The sequence below is a fragment of the Staurois parvus genome, unplaced genomic scaffold, assembly GCF_062004578.1.
Source record: "Staurois parvus isolate SC_StPar_1 unplaced genomic scaffold, SC_StPar_1.0 ptg000467l, whole genome shotgun sequence".
Taxonomy (NCBI): Eukaryota; Metazoa; Chordata; class Amphibia; order Anura; family Ranidae; genus Staurois; species Staurois parvus.
Window position 1 is genome coordinate 1,235,714 of NW_028318263.1, and position 21,822 is coordinate 1,257,535.

Here is a 21,822-nt window from a genome sequence, read left to right on the forward strand (position 1 = left end):
TTAACCCCTTCCCAGCCAGTGTCAATAGTACAGTGACAGTGTATAGTCTTATCATTGATCACTGTATCACTATCACTGGTGTTGTCAGTGTCAGTTCCCACCCAGTGTCAGTTAGTGTCAGATTGCCTGCCGCACTCACAGTCCCACAGTCGCTGATCACCGCCATTATTAGTGTATATATATATACTGTATACCATGGTTTAACTTTCATGCAAACCAATCAATATACGAGTATCTGTATTTTTTTTTTTTTACCAAAGGCATGTAGCCGAATACATTGTGAAGAAATTTGATTTTTATTTTACTTTTTTTTTTATTGGATATTTTTTGTAGCAGAAAGTAAATAATGTTGTTTTTTTTTTTTTAAATTCTCAGTCTTTTCATTTATATAATAAAAAACCAAGTGGTGATCAAATACCACCAAAAGAAAGCTCTATTTCTGTGAAAAAAAGTGATATAAATTTTGTTTGGGTACATTTATTTATAATAATTATTTATGATGTATTATGAGACATTATTATTTATTATGAGAATTGTATTATTTATGTATTAAAAGACATTCATTTTCATCATCTATATTATTATTATTATTATTAATAATGATCCGTTATGAGACCGTTATTACATATATATATATATAAATATAATGTTTACAGTCGTTTACAGTTGTTTTTTTGAACGCACCAAACGCGTTCAGGAGTAGATTTTAGGGCTCATGTACACGGGACGTTTGGAAAACTCTTCTGAACGATGGAAACTGACTGCAGGAAAACGTAGTTTAAAAAAACGTCTGTTTAGCTGCGTTTGCATATCGCGTTTACGCGCGTTTGCATTTAGAAGTTCTTTAAAAGATAACCTCAGGAGACCTTCCCAAATGTCCAGAATGCACCAAAAAATAGTAAATTCACTAAAAAAAGGCTACTAAAATACCGCAGGAGTTATTTTATCAAGTTATGCGGTATTTTAGTCGTGAAAAGCATGCAGTGATGTTTGTAAGGGGCATGGTCACTTGGTGACATTGCTCGTGTGACCCCGCCCCCGTGTGACATCATCGACTGGTGCATGCTGGTCACTGACTTCACAGGGGGGCGGGGTCACATACGTGATGGCCCCGCCCCTTACATATTTAAGAACTGTCCCCATCAACATGGGGACAAAGTGTTTTGGGGGGGGGGGAGCTCCCCCTACCCCAAAGCACCCCCAATCTGTAAACGCGTTTATAAGCGTTTGCGTTTAGAAGCGTTTTTTATCTGATCCATATCCAGATGCTGTCCAGAGTCTTTTTTCATCATCACAAATGAATGTGTTTCCCATGTATTCCAATGGACACCAGCGAAGTCAGTTCCAGGTTTCGCGTGAAGAAAACAATGGTAGAACGCGCCGCAATATGCTCATGATGGGATCCATAGTGACTACAACCAGAAAAGACCATTCATCTCTGCACATACTGCTGTCTCTGCTTCTACTCTCTCTATTCATCTCAAAATGTCTGAAATAGTTAATTTTTTTAATAGTTTAATTTTTTTTGAAGTAGTAATTTTTTCTCACAATGTTTTGGAAAATTAAGAAATTAAATAATTTTTTTCACTTTTTTTTTTTTTTTACATACTGCCACCAGCTAGTTCAGTTCAGCTTCATCATATGGCTGGTGTGGTGGTGATCTGGGATACTGACTACTATGTAAAAAAAAATCAAATCTTTTTTTTTTTTTAACTTTTCTTCTTTTTTTACATACTGTGACCAAATTATAGTGACACTGTACTACTCTGGAGAGGTGATCATAATTTTTTTTTTACACTTGGATACACAGAATATAACCGGATACCATTTATAGGTAAAGTTGATCCAGGGAATATCCGATTCCCTCTCGGGGGATCAGGAAGGAATTTTTTTCCCCTGCAGGAGCAAATTGGATCATGCTTTGCTGGGTTTTTTTGCCTTCCTCTGGATCAACTGTGGGTGTAGGATTATAACTTTTTTTTTTTTTCAATGGTTAAACTGGATGGACTTTTGTGTTTTTTTCAGCCAGACTAACTATGTAACCATGATTGCTTGTAACAGTGATGATCACTGTTATAAGCAATCGATTTTATGAATGGCACCCATTCATTGCCAGTGTGTACTACTGTGAAAGCTGTGATAGGCCACAGCTATCACATGGTACAGATGCGCTGTGATTGGCCCTGTCTATACCTCATGATCAGTGTGACCAATCACATAGATCATCACAATTGTACAATTTATTGCTATGAGCTATAGCCAATTATTGTGTAAAACTGTCATGTGATCGCTATGAACGGTCACAGCAATCACAAGGTACCAGGACCGGCCCAGTACAATGATCTGTCACTTGCTGTGTTTCATGGACACAGAGGGTGCGCAAAACCGCACGGTGCCACAGCTTTTAAGATAAGGGGTCAGGAACTGCGTTCTCCACATTACTGCTGGTAGGGCAGCCCGTTGAAATGATCGCAAGCAGAATGCAGCCGCCGAAATGTAAACCAAACCTTAAAAGTGGTCGTTTGCTTTGACAGTTGAGCCTGTCCCCTTTTACACCTTCCAACATGAAAATCAAACTTGGAATCGTGTCACCACTAAATCCTAGGTTGTTATTAACAATCTCTTTTTTGAACACAGACCTTCTAAAAATAAAATCTGGCTTGCGTTTTTTTTGGGGGCGGTCATAATTCTCTCTCAGGTGAAGCGATAAAAATGGCGTATCACGCACACTGACCTTGCGTTCCGGGAAGTTAATTAAACTTCTGCAGTGTATCAGCCTGTGACACCCGGCTCATTTCTCAAATAGATTCCAGCAATTTAATATCAATTTAAAAAAAAAAGACAAGAGCCGTTTGAATTAATGACGCATCAAATTGTGCGAATAAAGGGCGAATTATGCCGGAACAGCGATAGTGAATACTCCGGAGAACAGCCTTAGTAATGAAAACATTTATAAAATCATTGTAAGAAATTTTGGCAAAATTTACTTGGGAAAAAAATATTTTTTTATTTAGAGGGTTAGTTGTTTTTATAAGGGTGTATTCAGGATCACTTAGATTATTTAATTTAGTGCTCTTTGTATTTTTTTTTTTAGTGAGTTTGATCATATTTTGTGTTTTGCCATTTTTAATTATCTTTATTATTTAATAATTTATTTAAAAATAATTTTTAATTAGATGTGTAGCCCCTACCATCCGCCCCTAAACATATTCCAAATTTGTTTTCCTGCCATATCAACTATTTGGGATTTTTCCACTTTTAATTATCTTTATTATTTATTTATGTATTATTAAATGTGTTGCCCCTCCCTCATTCTTTCCAGCAAGTATACCAAACTTGTTTCCTGCCACATCAACTTTCTTTTTTGTGTTTTGTCACTTTTAATTATCTTTATTATTTATTTATTAGATGTGTCCCTTCTCCCTCATTCGGTTTTTCCTAATTTTTTCCAGAAAATATACCAAATTTGTTCCTGCCATATCAACTTTCTTTTTTGTGTTTTGTCACTTTTAATTATCTTTATTATTTATATTTTATTTATTTTTTATTATTATTAGATGTGTCACCCCTCCCTCATTCTTTCCAGAAAATATACCAAATTTGTTCCTGCCATATCAACTTTCTTTTTTGTGTTTTGTCATTTTTAATTATCTTTATTATTTATTTATTTATTTATTAGATGTGTCCCTTCTCCCTCATTCGGTTTTTCCTCATTTTTTCCAGAAAATATACCAAATTTGTTCCTGCCATATCAACTTTCTTTTTTGTGTTTTGTCACTTTTAATTATCTTTATTATTTATATTTTATTTATTTTTTATTATTATTAGATGTGTCACCCCTCCCTCATTCTTTCCAGAAAATATACCAAATTTGTTCCTGCCATATCAACTTTCTTTTTTGTGTTTTGTCATTTTTAATTATCTTTATTATTTATTTATTAGATGTGTCCCTTCTCCCTCATTCGGTTTTTCCTAATTTTTTCCAGAAAATATACCAAATTTGTTCCTGCCATATCAACTTTCTTTTTTGTGTTTTGTCACTTTTAATTATCTTTATTATTTATTTATGTTTTATTTATTTTTTATTATTAGTAGATGTGTCGCTCTTCCCTCATTCTTTCCAGAAAGTATACCAAATTTGTTCCTGCCATATCAACTTTCTTTTTTTGTGTTTTGTCACTTTTAATTATCTTTATTATTTATATTTTATTTATTTTTTATTATTAGATGTGTCACCCCTCCCTCATTCTTTCCAGAAAATATACCAAATTTGTTCCTGCCATATCAACTTTCTTTTTTGTGTTTTGTCACTTTTAATTATCTTTATTATTTATTTATGTTTTATTTATTTTTTATTATTATTAGATGTGTTGCCCCCTCCCTCATTCTTTCCAGAAAGTATATCAAATTTGTTTCCTGCCATATCAACTTTTTGGGATTTTGCCACTTTCAATTATCTTTATTATTTAATTATTTAGGTTTTATTTATTATTAGATGTGTTGCTCCTTACTCATTCTTTCCAGAAAATATACCAAATTTGTTCCTGCCATATCAACTTTCTTTTTTGTGTTTTGTCACTTTTAATTATCTTTATTATTTATTTATTTATTATATGTGCCGCTCCTCCCTCATTCTTTCCAGAAAATATACCAAATTTGTTCCTGCCATATCAACTTTCTTTTTTGTGTTTTGTCACTTTTAATTATCTGTATTATTTAATTATTTATTCATTTTTAATGTTTTTTTTTTATTAGATGACAGCCCCTCCCCCATTCTTTTCAGAAAATATAACAAATTTGTTTCCTGCCATATAGACATTCGTTTTTGTGTTTTTCTGTTTTGCCACTTTTAATTATCTTTATTTAATAAATTATTTAATTAAAAAAAAATAAATAAAAAAAGTTTTAAATTAGATGACAGCCCCTCCCCTATTATTTCCAGAAAATATACCAACCTTATTTCCTGATATTAACTTTCTTTTTTGTGTTTTGTCATATTTTTATTATTTAATTATTAATTTATTTAATTATTAGATGACAGCCTCTCCCCCATTCTTTCTAGAAAATAAACCAAATTTATTTACTGCCATATCAACTTTCTTCTTTGTTGTTTGTGTTTTGCCACTTTTAATTATCTTTATTATTTAATAAATTATTTAATAACAAAATAAATAAATTAGATGACAGCCCCTCCCTCATTCTTTCCAGAAAGTATACCAAATTTTGTTTCCTGCCATATCAACTTTCTTTTTTGTGTTTTGTCACTTTTAATTATCTTTATTATTTATTTATTTATTAGATGTGTCGCTCCTCCCCCATTCTTTGTATTTTTGTTTTTCGCATGTAATTAATTAATTGCGTTTTTCCACCTTTGTTATCTTTATTATTTAATCATTATTTTTATTTATTTTCTATAAGATGGGTAGCCGCCATCCTTCCTGGAACATATAACAATTTTTTTTCTGCTATATCACTTTTCTAATGAGTGTCTTTTATAGAAATTGCTATGTTTTGGGTTTCCCCCTCCTGTTGTGTGATAATTAGTACCCTTCCCCCGCAGATACTCCTTGCTACTTAGACAATTTGTTTATATTTTTATTCAGAATGTGTGCTTTTCATGGGGTGTATTTAGGGTGAATTTATTTCATTTCATGTTCTATGTATTTGTATTTTTTTTGTGTGTATTTATTCATATTTTGTGTTTCCCTACCTTTAATTATGTATTATTTAATAAATATTTTTGTATTTCAATGGTTTTTATACATTTTTAACCGTTTAACACAGGAGCAACAAATCACGCCCACGCAGTGGCTGTCAATTGCCCATAATTTAATAAATATTTTTAAATATTTTTTATAAGATGTGCAGCTGCTATCCTTCCTGGAACATCTACCAGATAAGTTTCCCGCCATATCAACTTTCTTATGGGTGTCCTTTATTATTATTATTTATAGTATAGTCCTTTTTTATTATTGTTATTATTATTATTATTTAGTCCTTTTTTATTATTATTATTTATAGTATAGTCATTTTATTATTATTATTATTATTATTATTATTATTAATAGTATAGTCCTTTTTTTTATTATTATTATTATTTATAGTATAGTCCTTTTTTATTATTGTTATTATTATTATTATTAGTATAGTCCTTTTTTATTATTATTATTATTTATAGTATAGTCATTTTATTATTATTATTATTATTAATAGTATAGTCCTTTTTTATTATTATTATTTATAGTATAGTCCTTTTTTATTATTATTATTATTATTTATAGTATAGTCCTTTATATTACTCATTATGTTCCTGTTTCCCCCTCCTGTTGCATGCTAGTTACTACAGTTCCCCTGAAAGACAATCCTTGCTGTGCCATGCCCCCTGTTATTTTTGCTTTTGCCCTCCCCTTAGAGATTTCGAAGATTATTATTTTAAAGCTTTTTCAGTGCTGAAAAAAATGCTCAAAAAACATAATTTGTACCCTGCCAAGCCTGCAATTAAGTATATCGGATTTCACCTACTTGGTGAGTTGACACTTCCTGTGGATATTGTTGAGTCAGCAAGTTTCCATACCCTCTGCACAGATTGGGTCTCAAGGAGTAGGATAATTGCACAAAGCTACGTTTGAAACAGAAAAAAAAAACAGTGTAGCAGCTCTACCTGAAAAGACAGAGGATGATCATGGCAGCAGTGAGAGAGATCAGCGACAAACTGTGTCCAATCGTGTATCCCGTCTTAATCACGCCGAAAAAAACTGTCTGCTGAAAGAAGAAGGTTCCAGTTAATGGTGCACATAGGAAACGTTACAGGGGGGGAAATCTGTCAGGACACCAATGAGGAGCCACTGCTGCTGACCTGTTGGATTTTATTGTAGAGGTGCCAGCTCCAAGGCTGTCATCTACATCCTTCTTCACACTGCTTAGTGAGCTGGAGCAAGAGTTCAAACTTCACTGGACGCATGCTGCTCCCAGGACAGCGACTTATTTCAGTAGCGAGGATGGAAATGACAGCCCCATGGCTTTATCCTTTAACAACCAGCCGGCAACTGCCGCTCCCCTCTTCCTATCCAGACAGATCCCTCCTCCCCCATATCAAATCATTTCAAGTTGGACTTCAGGCAGTTGAATGATGTATGGGCCGGCCGGGGATTGTCTGTATAAAGATCGGGCTTGAGGTCTTGGCACCCCAGCCAGACAGCACAGCCAGGTCAGTGACTTCACTTCTGCACTCTGGTTAAAAAGGTACAGCGTGGTCACCAACCCTTCCCTCAGACCGACCAATGAAACGGCAGAAGTACACGGCAAGACTCCCAGCTTTGACTGGCTCAGAGCGCCTCTCTTCCGGCCTTCCAGTGCAGCTGGAACCGCAAAACAGATTCAGGTAGCTGCTGGAGACCAAATGTATCAGGGATTTCATTTTTGGTTTTTTACCTGCCCAAAGTTCAACTTCAATGAAGGCATACACCAGGGGCGGACTGACCATTTGGAAACTCGGGCACTGCCCGAGGGCCCGGGGGCAGTAGGGGGCCCCATGAGATGCCCCTGGTACCTTTTTCATAGGCTTTTTTGAGTTTGGGCAAGGACACAGGGGCCCCATGATCCCCTTTTGCCTGGGGGCCCCATGAGTTGTCAGTCCGCCCCTAGCATACACACACACACACACACACATATATATATATAAAATATACACACCCTCACATATACACAGAGTGTATATATATATATAAAATAAATTATTACTCAATATACACAGACATAAAAAAAAAATTTGTTCTATACGTATATATATATATATATATTACACATACACACACATATATATAAATAAAATATATACTGTATATATACACCCACACATATACACAGAGTATATATATATATATATATATATATATATATATACATACACACACACAGTTGCAAGAAAAAGTATGTGAACATTTTGCAGGAAAACGTACGACCATCTGTCAGCCAACTGAAGCTCCGCAGAGGATGGGTGATGCAACAGGACAATGACCCAAAGCATACAAGTAATTCAACAAAACAATGGCTGCAACAGCACAGAATACGCCTTCTGGAGTGGCCCAGTCAGAGTCCTGACCTCAACCCCATTGAAATGCTGTGGCATGACCTTAAGAGAGCGATTCACACCAGACATCCCAAGAATATTGCTACACTGAAACAGTTTTGTGAAGAGGAGTGGTCCAAAATGACTCCAGATCGTTGTGCAGGTCTGATCTGCAACTACAGGAAACGTTTGGTTGAGGTTATTGCTGCCAAAGGAGGGTCAACCAGTTATTAAGTCCAAAGGTTCACATACTTTTTCCTCCCTGCACTGTGAATGTTTACATGTTATGTGCAATTAAACCATGGCAACATCTAATGTTTGTGTAGTATTATGTTCAGCAGACTGTGTTCTTCTATTGTTGTGACTTAGATGACGTTCAGAGCACATTTTATGCCCAATTCATGCAAAACTCCACGTAATCCCAAGGGGTTCACATACTTTTTCTTGCAACTGTATTACTCAATATACACAGACATAAAAAAATTATTTGTTTTATAGGTTTACACATATATCTGTCACTTTACAAATACCCTTCTCCTGTGTTTTTATTATACATTAACAAGTAGAAAAACAATTGAAAAATTGCATTTTAGAGTCTTCAGCTGTTACCACACCTCATAGTGACAACTGCAGATAACAGGTTTGTTTCTAAACAAGTCTCATGTGGTCACCATAATTAGCTGTCACAGTGACCACTTAATCAGGAACCACACTGCTTGGTTCCTAATTATTAGTGTCAGCGCTGGCTCAGAACTATCAGCGCACACAGGAGGGCACTCCTAGTTCTATGATGGACAGCCCTGCCTCAGAGCTAGCAGAGCACACACAAAGGGTACTTCTAGCCGCGTTTGCATGCCTCGTTTATGAGCGTTTGCGTTTAGAAGCGTTTTTTAAAGATGACCTCAGGAGACTTTTCTAAATGCCCAGAATGCACTGAAAAATAGTAAAAAATTAACTATTTCAGACATGTTGAGAACAGAAGCAGAGAGAGCAGAAGCAGGGAGAGCAGTATGTGTTGAGATTAGCTGTCTTTTTTTTTGTGGTGTTTGGATGTTCCGGCTCATTTCTGTGCAGAAATTATTGCAGCAGCGTCTAACATATTATCTTTCATGCAAAACCTCAAAGTACGGTGTACCGGGTCCATCTGAGTACCGGGAAAACGCTTTGCATGCATTTTTCATGATCAAAAAAGGCTCTAGACAGCATCTGGAAATGGAAAAAAATTTCCAAACGCTTATAAACGCAGTTAGCCGCGCTGGCCCAGTAGGTCGCTGTAAGGAGGTGAGGGGGCATTTTGGCCATTGAGGATTTCACTGTTGGTGTAAATACACATTCACCACATCACCTGCATGGAATTTATTTTTCATTGGAACACAGTTCATATTATGGACATTTATGAGTTTGGATTAATATGAATTTTGATTAATATTTTAGTTTTTTTTGGCACTGAAGTTTGTGTTGATTATATGTGTATACACCTGTCACTTTGTTTTTAGGGTTCTTTCCCGATTTTGGGGATTCACTGTTATTTTGCACCTATTGTGTGTGTTTTTTCATTTGAAAAATCCCTTAAGGGATAATTTTGGGGGGATATTGATGTGATTATTGTTTTTCACTTTATGAGATCCTGATTGATGACCAGCATGTCATTTCACGGTGTTTGTGGCACTAATCAGATCCTTATTGGATCTTACCACTATAGGTTTGCTCATCTGCATGTTTATTTTTATATTATTATCATCACATATTATCATTTCCTCAAACGTAACCTATCCAAAACCGAGCTCCTGGTCTTCCTCCCACCCCGTGCCCCCCCATCCTCTCCATCACTACTAACAACGCCACCATCTCTCCCACCCCACACGCCAAAGTCCTGGGTGTCACCCTGGACTCCCACGTCTCCTTCCTACCCCACATCCAACTGCTATCCAGATCTTGCAGGCTCCACCTCCGCAACATCTCCAAGATATTCCTCACCCCAGACACCACCAAACAACTCGTACACTCCCTCATCATCTCACGCCTGGACTACTGCCATTCCCTTCTCACTGGCCTACCCAAACGAACGCTATCCCCACTCCAGTCTATCCTGAACTCAGCGGCTAGACTCATCCACCTCACCAACCGCTCCACATCTGCCTCCCCCCTCTGCCAATCCCTTCATTGGCTCCCGATTGCCCAACGCATCAAATTCATGCTAACTCTGACCTACAAGGCCATTCACAACGCCGCCCCAAACTACATAACTGACCTGATACCCAAATACTACCCTACCCGTGCCCTCCGCTCCTCACAGGACTTCCTACTCTCTAGCTCCCTGGTCTCCTCCTCCCACGCCCGATTGCAGGACTTCTCCAGGACTTCCCCCATCCTCTGGAACTGCCTACCCCAATCCATCAGACTGTCACCTACCCTCCTCACCTTCAGGCGCACCTTGAAAACCCTCCTCTTCAGGGAAGCCTACCCCAACCTCACCTAACACCCGACCTCACCTAACAACTAACCTCCTCCACTCCATCCCCCACAGCCATCTCCTCCTGTGCCACCTCCCCCTCCCTCCTAGATTGTAAGCTCGAAAGAGCAGGGCCCTCGAACCCCTCGTGTATTGTATTGTTACTGTCTTGTCTCATGTTCTGTCCCCCTTGCTACTGTACAGCGCTGAGCATACCCTTTGGCGCTATATAAACACTTTATAATAATAATAATATTAGAGTATAATTATGTTTGTTGTTTTTTAAATATTAGCGCTGTAACTATTATATTATTACATTCATTGTTAATGGCACCTCAAGGACACAAAATAAAAAAAAACGACGTATGCAGCAAAATGCGTGGTTACAAAGCGCTGGACACTAAAAAAAAAAAGGTATATGAGCTACTTTGTCGTGTATGTCGCACATATGGCAGCTTACAGAAATCAGTGGGTTGACCTGTACATATGGTGCAAAAACTTGGACAAACAGTGCAATTTTGCGCACATTTACAAAATGCAAAATGTGAATGCATCCTAAAACTGATTGAAAAAATTGGGACGGGGGATTGTTAAAGGAAACATTGCACTCCTTGCATGGTCCACTTTTTAAATGCCCCCCCCTTCTCAAAATGTTGAACAAAAATTAGATATACTTACTTTTACTCAAAGTAAGATTACTTTCTAACCTAAGTTTTATTCAGCATTTTACTAAGGGGGTAACAACTTAAAAAGCGGACCTTGCTTTTGAGGTGCAAGGTCAACTTTAATATACTGTGACAACGCAAGACCCTGCCACTATGGAAATGGATATAGGGATGACACAGGGTCACACTAATGCAGAGTGCGGGGCTCCAGCCTGTTTATTGTGAGTGGTCAAGACTGTAGTGGGAACTTTTTCTGGACTTTGTAGTCCCGGATCAGAGCCTGGAGCATCAAGGCTTTAAAGTATCTTGGGTGGGATGAATCCTTCAAATCTGTGTTCAAGTCTTGGAGCTTGAAGGCCTCAAAATATCTTGGTGGGATGAAGCCTTCAATTCTGTGTCCAAGTCTCAGAGCTTAAAGGCTTCCAAGTGTCTTGGGTGGGACGAAGCCTTTGATCCTGTGTCCAGCACTCAGAGCTTGAAGGCTTCAAAGTGCCTTGGGTGGGAAAAAAACCTTCAATCCTGTGTCAAGCTTGCAAAGCTTAAGGCCTCAAACTGCCTTGGGTGGAACGAGGCCTTTAAACCTGTGTCCAGGTCTCAGAGCTTGAAGACCTGAAAGTGCCTTGGATGGGATAAAACCTTCAAACCTGTGCGCAGGACTCAGAGCTTGAATGCTTCAAAGTGTCTTCGGTGGGACGAAGCCTTCAATCCTGTGTACAGGTCTCAGAGCTTGAAGGCTTCAAGCTGCCTTGGGTGGGATGAGGCCTTCAATCCTGTGCCCATGTCTCGGAGCTTGAAGGCTTCAAATGCATTGGATGGGACAAAACCTTCAATCCTGTGTCCAGGTCTCAGAGCTTGGAGGCTTCAAAGTGCCTTGGGTGGGACAAAACATTCAATCTTGTGTCCAGGTCTTGCTGTAGACCTGCAGGTTTTGTGAGCGCACAGGCATGGAGATTTGTTATAAACTGAATAAGGCTGCCAAACTCATTCACCTGTCCAACAGCTCCGTTTCCGCCACCCCCCTCTGCCAATCCCTCCACTGGCTTCCGATTGCGCAACGGACCAAATTCAAAATCCTAACACTGACGTACAAAGCCGTCCACCATACTGCCCCGAACTACATCACCGACCTAATATCCAAGTACCGTCCAGCATGCACACTCCGCTCCTCACAAGACCTCCTTCTCTCTAGTTCCCTGGTCTCCTCCTCCCATGCCCGCCTCCAGGACTTCTCCAGGGTGTCACCCATCCTCTGGAACTCCCTGCCCCAACCCATCAGATTATCACCTACTCTCCTCTCCTTTAGGCGCACCCTGAAAACCCACCTCTTCAGGGAAGCCTACCCCACCCCCTGCTAACTTGCCGACCTCCTCCACTCTTCCTACCACTCCATCCCCCACAGCTATCTCCTCCTGTGCCACCATCCCCTCCCTCCTAGATTGTAAGCTCGAAAAAGCAGGGCCCTCGATCCCCTCATTTTGCATTGTATTGTTATTGTTCTGTCACATGTTCTGTCCCCCTTTGTAATGTACAGCGCTGAGCGAACTATTGGCGGTTTATAAATACTGTATAATAATAATAATAACTAGGCCTGATCATAGCTCAGGGCTCCCATCTGAAAACAGAGAGCTGTGTGCTCCAGCTAGGAAGGAGGTGTATTCACATTCAAGAAAGGGAGACAGCACCCCATGTTACCGGGATTCCTTACCCACAGAACTAGGAGAGTCAGGACAGCTGCGTGAGTCTGGAAAGACTGAGATGACCACCGAGTCCAGGGGACTGGAGGGAATCTGTAAGTCTCAGCAGAGTAAGAGAACCTGGGGGTTTAGCCCTACCTAGAGGCCAGGAGTGGACCTATGCAGTGAAGTTCTGCAACTAAAGGAAGGCTGAGCAAGTAAGGAGAACCAGAGAGCTGGGAGCTAGGTCTACAAGCTGAGAGAGCCAGTTGGCTCAGTATTTTCTGTTATCTGTTTTTTTTTGCTAGCAAAGAACCCCTGCATGGCCAACTGTGTCTGTGGACTTTTCTTTCAATTTCCAATAAACATGGGCAGCCAAAGCCTTTAAAACACAGTTCGGACTGGCATGGACTTCACCAAAACGCATCTACCACCGAGCTAAGCAACCTCCAAACTTATATTTTCCCAGGCTTCCATACTGCAGGGACACCAACCTTCTTCTGTTGAGTACCTGAATCTTGCAAGACGAAGCTTCAACACAACAGAATGAGTGACAAGTTGCAATATAAAAAGATTTTGTTTTTGGGTTTCGACACAGTTGAAATAACTGGAGCACCTAGGAGAAGCTGCCTGCTAATATGATCTGCTTGATTGGCTCACAGTGCTGAGTGTAATAGAAATCAGTAGACATTACCTGTTCGGTTGGCGTGTCATTGGCAGAAAATCCACAGGCGGCAGCGTAAGTCACTGGGTACATTTCCGACCATCCTTCACTGGTGCAATTTTTGGAAACATTCCCTGAAAAACACATTTTATAAAGATTATGTTTATGGAAGGATTGGGCATACAGGTTTCTAAACCTTCGTTAAAGCTTAAAGCGGTCGCAGGGGCGGACTGATAACTCATGGGGCCCCCAGGCAATAGGGGATCATGGGGCCCCTGTGTACTTGCCCAAAATCAAAAAAGCCTATGAAAAAGGTACCAGAGGCATCTCATGGGGCCCCCTACTGACCCCGGGCCCTCGGGCAGTGCCAGAGTTTCCAAATGGTCAGTACGCCCCTGAGCGGACGTTACGTTTTCAGATCCATAACTCCCTAAACTCCTACCATTTATAAAATGTAAATTGCCTTTTTTTGTCCAGCCCCACCCCTCGCTGCCATTCTTTCATAGGCACAGGAAGGCTGCATGCTCGGCATGGGTACCATTCAGAGAACATTTAGCATCTTCTCAATGTATTCAAAGCATTCTATGATTGGACGAGGTAGAGAGGTGGGGCAGTGACATCATGACCGCTACCGTGTCCAATCAGAGAACACTTTGCATTCATTGAAAAAATGCAAAGTGTTCTCTGAATGGTGCCCGTGCCGAGCATGCAACATCCTCTGCTCAGTAAGCAGCAGAAAAGCCACTTGGCACAGGAGCCAAATGTTAGCGGCGATCACTGGAGTAGGGCTGCCCTTCGTTTCCTGAATGAACATGTGAGGGATCGGTACCGATCGTTCCTGTGTTTATTTATAACTGAAGTTTAGTAAACTGTGTTTACCCACTTTAGCCCCTGGAATGCCTTACCCAATTTTACCCATTTAGCACTGTGCTTTAACTGGTAATTGTGCAGTCATGCAACGCTGCACCCAAACAAAATTTATATCACTTTTTTTCACACAAATAGAGCTTTCTTTTGGTGGTATTTTATCACCTCTGGGTTTTTTTATTACATAAATGAAAAGACTGAGAATTAAAAAAAAAACAACAATATTTACTTTCTGCTACAAAACATATCCAATAAAAAAAAAGTAAAATAAAAATCTAATTTCTTCATAAATTTAGGCCAAAATGTATTCGGCTCCATGTCCTTGGTGAAAAAAAAAAAACAGATATATGTATATTGATTGGTTTGCATGAAAGTTACAGCATCTATAAACCATGGTATTCAGTATATTCTGCAATTATTTTTTTTTTTATAGTATTAATGGCGGTGATCAGCGACTGTGGGACTGAGACCGGCAGGCAATCTGACACTAACTGACACTGGGTGGGAACTGACACTGACAACACCAGTGACGCTGATACAGTGATCAGTGATAAGACTATACATTGTCACTGTACTAATGACACTGGCTGGGAAGGGGTTAACATCTCGGGTAATCAAGGGGTTAAGTGTGTGCCTAACAAGTGTAAATATGTTGCATTTTTACTAAAAATCTCTGTTCCTTCTCCCTGCTTTGCAGGGATAAAAAAAACCCAAAGAGACTGTCCCCTCTGTACAGAGCCCTGTGTTGATTGTCACGGGGCTCTAGGCTGTGATTGGACACAGCCAATGAGGAGGTCCTGACCGCAAATCATTAGCCGCTGCTGTCTACAATCACAGTGGGAGTCAGCGGGACACACACACGCCCCCTGTACCCAGGAGAGGCTGGTGACATACAGGTACGTCGCTGTGTCTGTATGGGCTGCCTGTCTGCAGTACAGGGGTGTGTAGACCCCTGATATGTGACCAGAGCCCCCCCACCACTGGGTGGGGAAAAATGTAAAAAATAAAAACTGGAAAAAAATAATAATAATAATAAACCATAATAAGGGCTCATTCACACTGGTATTCTGGCCACAGAAATAAGTGGTTTATTCATGCGGCTGGAGCTGTGTTCAGATTCATATGCCTGCACCCACCCAAGCTGGGGGGGCCCTGTCAGGTAGGCTATATGGGGCCCCATGATTTCTAGCAGAAGTTTCGGCGCTGCCTGCTAAATTGAGTTCTATATTTTAAAGGGGATCCCACAGGTGCGGCACGTACTGTACATACCTACATTGGCTCAATGGACCAATGTAGAAATTGCCATATGTGGAATTCAGTTTTAAAGCGGTTCTGAAGGTTCAAGGTTTTTAAAGAATGCATGAAGGTAAAAAAAACCTTCAGTATGCAGAGGTTCCCCCCCGCAACCCCCCCAATCCTTACCTGAGCCCCCTCTGATCCAGCAAAGTTCACAATAGCTTCGCTGTATGGAGACTCTCCCTCCTCATTGGCTGAGACAGCAGTGGGAGTCCACTGGCTCCCGCTGCTGTCAATCACAGCCAGTAAGCCAATGAGGAGAGAGCAAGAGTGGGGGGGGGGGGTGAAGGCGAGCCATGGCTCTATGTGTCTCATAAAGCAGCGGCTCGGGAACGAGCATGCAGTGGTGCCCCCAGGGCAAGCAGAATTCTCTAGAGGCACTGCTTGAGGGGGAGGAGCCAGGAGCACCAGCAGGGAACCTGAAAAGAAGATGATTGAGGTAGATGTGTGCAAATCTGCTGCATAAAAAAAAGAAGAAGTTTTAGTACCACTTTAAGTAAACTGGAGCTTGTATTTTGCTGAAAGCAAAAGGAGAACTTGGTAGCCTGAAGACACCAGGACCCCACCATGGAGGGGACTCAATAATATTCATTTGTTTTATTCCCCTCGCTTGTAATGCGGCAACCTCTTCTGTAAATGAAATAACCGTTTTCTAGCACGCTGCGTGTCTTGTAGAATAAAACCGACATTTCTGCCGCTCCATAGAAGACCATTCTCTTGGCTGTCAGTCTGAGTGGGTGACCTTGGTTTGTCCAATGTAAAGCTTACACCGGCACTTATTCCTGCACAGCGAGAGCTCTCACGCCAAGCGCCCGCCATTGCCGCCATACAGGTCACATGTCCTGTTTCTTATAAAAAATGATATACTGCTATAAAAAGCTTTAGAACGATACAATTTGTCAGGAGTTTATTACTGATTTATGACAGGTACTTGTATATACGTCAATTTATGCAGAGCTTATGGACATTTACAGATTTAAACCCGGGGCATTTTTTTACTCAGATGATAGGTGCAGGAACTCAACCCCCCAAAACCCCCTGCTACCCCCCCCCCAACACAAACCTTCCATACCACATCAAATAGTAGGTGTGGTCAAATTTCACTAACAGTGGTAGGGTCCTAAACAGGCAATAAATACCAGGAGGGGGGTTACATACAGAGTGCAGAGTGGGGGGGGGGGGTTACATACAGAGGGCAAAGTTCAGAGGTGCACTAGGTGCAGAGTTCGGGGGTGCCCTATGTGCAGAGTTCCAAGTGCACCGCATAGAAGGTGCAGAGTTCAGGGGGGCGCAACACAAACAGATTGAAGAGTTCAGGACTGCGCTGCGTGCAGAGTTCAGGAGTTCGCTGCACACACAGAGTGCAGAGTTTAGGGGTGCACCGCATACACAGTGCAGAGTTCAGGGGTGCTAAACTTACATAGTGCCGAGTTCAGGGTGCGCTATTTGCAGAGTTTGGGGGTGCCCCACATAAAAAGTGCAGAGTTCAGAGGTGCGCTACACACACACAGAATGCACAGTTTGGGGGTTACGCACAGAGTGCAGAGTTAAGAGGTGCCTATGTGCAGAGTTTCGGGGTGCACTGCATACAGAGTGCAGAGTTCAGGGGTGCGCTATGTGCAGAGTTTGGGGGTGCTTCGCTTACATAGTGCAGAGTTCAGGAGTGCACTACACACATAGAGTGCAGAGTTCAGGGGGGCGCTACATGCAGAGTTCAGGGGTGCACTGCATACAAAGTATAGAGTTCAAGAGTGCAGTACACACACAGCATGCAAAGTTAAGGGGTGCACCGCATACAAAGTGCAGAGTTCAAGGGTGCCTTATGTGCAGAGTTCGGGGGTGCACTGTGTACAAAGTGCAGAGTTCAGGGGTGCACTACACACAGAGTTCAGAGTTTGGGGGTTACACACATAGTGCAGAAAAACATTTACAGGTAGAAAAACAGAAAAACATTACCAGTGTGTTCAGGAAAGGAGTGTTTGGGTAGAAAAAAAAAAAACTATGAATGCGACTAAACGCACAAAAGCGCACATTAACGCTAGCCACATTTGTGCATATTCTGGCTAATAGAATACATTATTGCCGAACGCACGAATGCACATAATACACAGAAACACGCAGAAGCTAAGCCCTGTGGGTGGGGCTAAGGCAGCCAGTCACATGATCCGGGAGGAGTCAGGCTGAAGCTGTTTTCACTTTCCTTACACCTGGGCTGTTTTCTTGGTAATTTAGTAATGTGCAGAAATCTTGAAAGTGGTTGTAAACCCTCCATATACCCAGTGAAGTGACTGTCCTCAGATGATGCAGGGATGATACAAATCCTCCTACATAAGTTGTACCTGTTTATCTGCAGTATTCTCTTCTATTCATCCAAAGTGCAGAATGTATACAGATTGTCTAAACTGTCAGAAAGCAGGGGGCAAAGAGCTGAAAACACTCTCTGCAGTGCTCAGTGAGGGGATTTCTGAAAGCTGATTGGAGGGAAAAGACACATCCCCCTCCACACAGCCCACAGAAACAGAGATGAGACTGTCAATCACAGGCTGTGTGCTGGAGCTCCCTCCCCTGTCACCATTTTTTTCTTGGTATCAGGAAAACTCGTCAGAGGTGACTTATGTTGATAGCAGAGGAAGGAGGCAGCAGACAGAAATGACACTTAGTACTCTGGAATGAGACATACGATAGAGCAGCGGCCCTTCCGATATGGAAGAAAAATATATTTGAAATATATTTTAAAAATATTCTTCTCAACTTCCCAAATATATTGACATATACTTGAAATGCTACAATTTTGACCATATGCAATATAATTCATATATATATATATATATATATGAATTATATTGAATATGGCCAATATATATATATATATATATATATATATATATATATATACATATACACACACACACTGCATGTCGAAATGTGTTTTTATTACAAAATATATGCAAAATATACTATATGTCTTTAATAATACAAATCTACACTTTTTATATGCATTTACAAGTATATGTAAAAATATATGTTAAAATGACTTTTTATATGTTAAAAAAAATCTGAAGAATATATTTAAAAAATATATTTTTTTAAAGACGTACAGTATATTTGAAATGTATTTGTAAAAATATTTTTCATATATTTTGTAATAAAAACTCATTCAACATGCAGTGTATATATGTATATATATATTTTTTTATTTATTATTTTTTTTTAAATATATTTTTAAATATATTGAATACGGCCAAAATTGTAGCATTTCAAATATATGTCAATATATTTGGGAATAATATTTTAAAAATATATTTCAAATACATTTTTCTTCCATGTGGGTTTGCTTGCCTTTATCTGACCCTATTCCACAACTGACATCAGTGATGGAGCACCATTCCACCTGCTGACACCATCAATGGGGCACTATACTTCTCATTACTATAAAAAATGGGGTACTATCCTCCCATTGAATGCAATAACTGGGCACTGATGCCGGGGCATTTTCTACTCCCAATGGCCAAAGTCTTCCCCTTCCCTAAAGTCTAAAGGACAGTAAACTGACCCTTTTCTTAGAAAGGGGACCCCTGCTATAAAGAGATCTGTCATTTTTCTGGGGTTTACAACCACTTTAAACACAAAATAAAAATCTATATCCAATTGGAAGGGAAGGGGGGTGCGGTGGGAGTGGGGGTTGGGGGGCAGCACAGGCAAGATTAAATTAGGTTTTGGATGAAGATCCCCTTTAAAAATCCGTACATGCTCTCCCTGCTTTCAGGATATTAGATCCTCTTGTCAGGCTTCATATAGAATGCATACATAAACACACAGACGTCTCACTCTTACTATCACACTCTGAATAATAGACGCCACCAGGAACGCACCGGCGGGGCATTACCACGATTCCCATCCCAGTTTCAGATACAGATTTTCAATGTGCATAACGAAGCAATGAGAGCGATGTTGGGAAATCCGCAGATTAACAATCATTTCAGATTTGCGGCTTTTGGAAGTTTGTGAACATTCTGCCCTTGGCGATCTTCCCGGGAGAGCTCAGCGATGACAGCGTGTTAAAAGTGCACTTGTCTTGGAGACCCCGGGGGACGCTTAAATATATGGCAGGAGGTCAACTATCCGGCATCTCCGCCGCTCTGTGTAGATTTGCTATTATTGGGATATCTGATTTGTTTTTTGTTCCAAGATTTTGTTTTTTTGTTTTTTTTTGGGGGGGGGGGGGTGTGTGTCATGGAAATTTTGTATTGTTGGTTGAACTTTAAATGTGTCATATATGAGTGTTATTCATATGTCTCTCGTGTGGCTTAATTAAAGCTCTGAAGGCTGCAATTGGGCCATGCGCATGTACAATGTATGTATTACAGTACTCAGCTCGGTAATGGATGAGATGGCTGATCTGCGCTTATAGACCGGCGTGTATACCACCACGGCATTCGATGCGAATGCCGCCGGAGGTGGGCCGCGGGCCTGTATCCACATATCAGCAGCATAGTACCACATGGACTTCATAACGCAAGGCGCCAAGCAGTACGAACCCCGCGTGTAGGCTTATGCATATCTTACAACCCATTACCAACCTGAACTGTAACTGGATGGATGTGTTTTAATAAAGATCGTATCGGGCCCATCCAGGTACAGACTGGTGTTTAGCTTAGGGAATGCTTGTACAAGGAATTTACATACCAATAGGAGCTAGTAGGACAGGAAATATGCCCTCCATAGAGGGCTCATGGGGGGAAGGGGCGGAAGTCTGCTGACCTCAGAGGGCTCATGGGGGAGGACCAGTGATAGATAATAGGAAAGACTATGCTCCAATCGGAATGTACATCCTGTGTATAGGCACTCCCCATTGCATTGTTCGGTGGGAGGGGATTGACTTTATTCATGTGGGGGGCGTGTGTGTGTTTGTAATAAAACCAGAGGCTGAGAATGAAAAGGCTCTCTATGTGAATTCCAACAGCAACCTGAGAGTGTCGTGTGATCATTCTAGGGTAACGGAGCTCCATCCCCCACATTTCAACAGAAGCTAACCCAGTTGGAGGGGCAGGAATCGTGTAGTTTAGCTGCAGTCGCGGTAAGCGAGATTCGCACAGCTTTATGGGGGATTTCTGCGCATCCAACTGCGAGTACTCACGGTAAGGAGAAATTCGTTAAAGCGAATTTCCAAGACGGGGGGGGGGGGGGGGTGGTTGGAAGCAAAGTGGGGCTGTACAGCATCTCCCAGAAGTGAGTCCACCCCCCTCTCATTTTTGTAAATATATGATTCTCTCTTTTCATGTGACAACATTGAAGAAATGACAATTTGCAACAATGTGACGTAGTCAGTGTACAGCTTGTATAACATGTACATTTGCTATCCCCTCAAAATGACTCAACACACCGCCATTAATGTCTAAACCGCTGGCAACAAAAGTGAGTCCACCCCTAAGTGACAAGGTCCAAATTGGGCCCAATTAGCCATTTTTCCTCCCCGATGTCATGTGACTCCTTAGTATTACAAGGTCTCAGGTGTGAATGGGGAGCGGGTGTGGTAAATTTGGTGTTATCACTCTCACTGTCTCATACTGGTCACTGGAAGTTCAACATGGCACCTCATGGCAAAGAACTCTGAGGATCTGAAAAAAAGAATTGTTGCTCTACATAAAGATGGCCTAGGCTATAAGAAGATTGCCAAGACCCTGAAACTGAGCTGCAGCATGGTGGCCAAGACCATCCAGCGGTCTAACAGGACAGGTTCCACTCAGAACAGGTCTCGCCATAGTCACCCAAAGAAGTTGAGTGCACGTGCTCAGCATCTGACAGTGTAAATGTCAGAGTCAGTGTCTGTTAGTGACCGTGTGTCAGAGTCAGTAACTGATACACTGTCACTAACAGACACTGACTCTGACACTTACAGACACTGACTCTGACACTGTCACTGTTACTGAAGCTGACATTTACACTGCCACTGACATTTACAATGTCATTAACTGAAACACTGTCACTGACATTTACACTGCACTTGCCCTAACTGACACTGACTCTGATATTTACACTGCACTTGCCCTAACTGACACTGACTCTGACACTTACACTCACACTACCTGTCACTGACTAACTGATGCAAATACTGACATTCACTAAACAAAATCAAG

At 40.7% G+C, this 21,822-nt stretch overlaps 1 protein-coding gene across 2 annotated transcripts in view; it reads right to left on the reverse strand.

The window, feature by feature from the left end:
* The window catches only part of VIPR1 (vasoactive intestinal peptide receptor 1), a 461,909-nt gene that overhangs the window by 132,062 nt on the left and 308,025 nt on the right, over positions 1–21,822 (reverse strand). The window contains exons 4-5 of one of the 2 annotated variants that reach the window (XM_089689032.1): positions 13,553–13,656; positions 6,662–6,762 (exon numbers count right to left, since the gene is read on the reverse strand). In XM_089689032.1, the coding sequence (XP_089545158.1) occupies positions 6,662–6,762; positions 13,553–13,656 (205 nt within the window). The remainder of the gene's footprint in view (positions 1–6,661; positions 6,763–13,552; positions 13,657–21,822) is intronic. The other variant, XM_089689033.1, reaches the window with a different exon arrangement.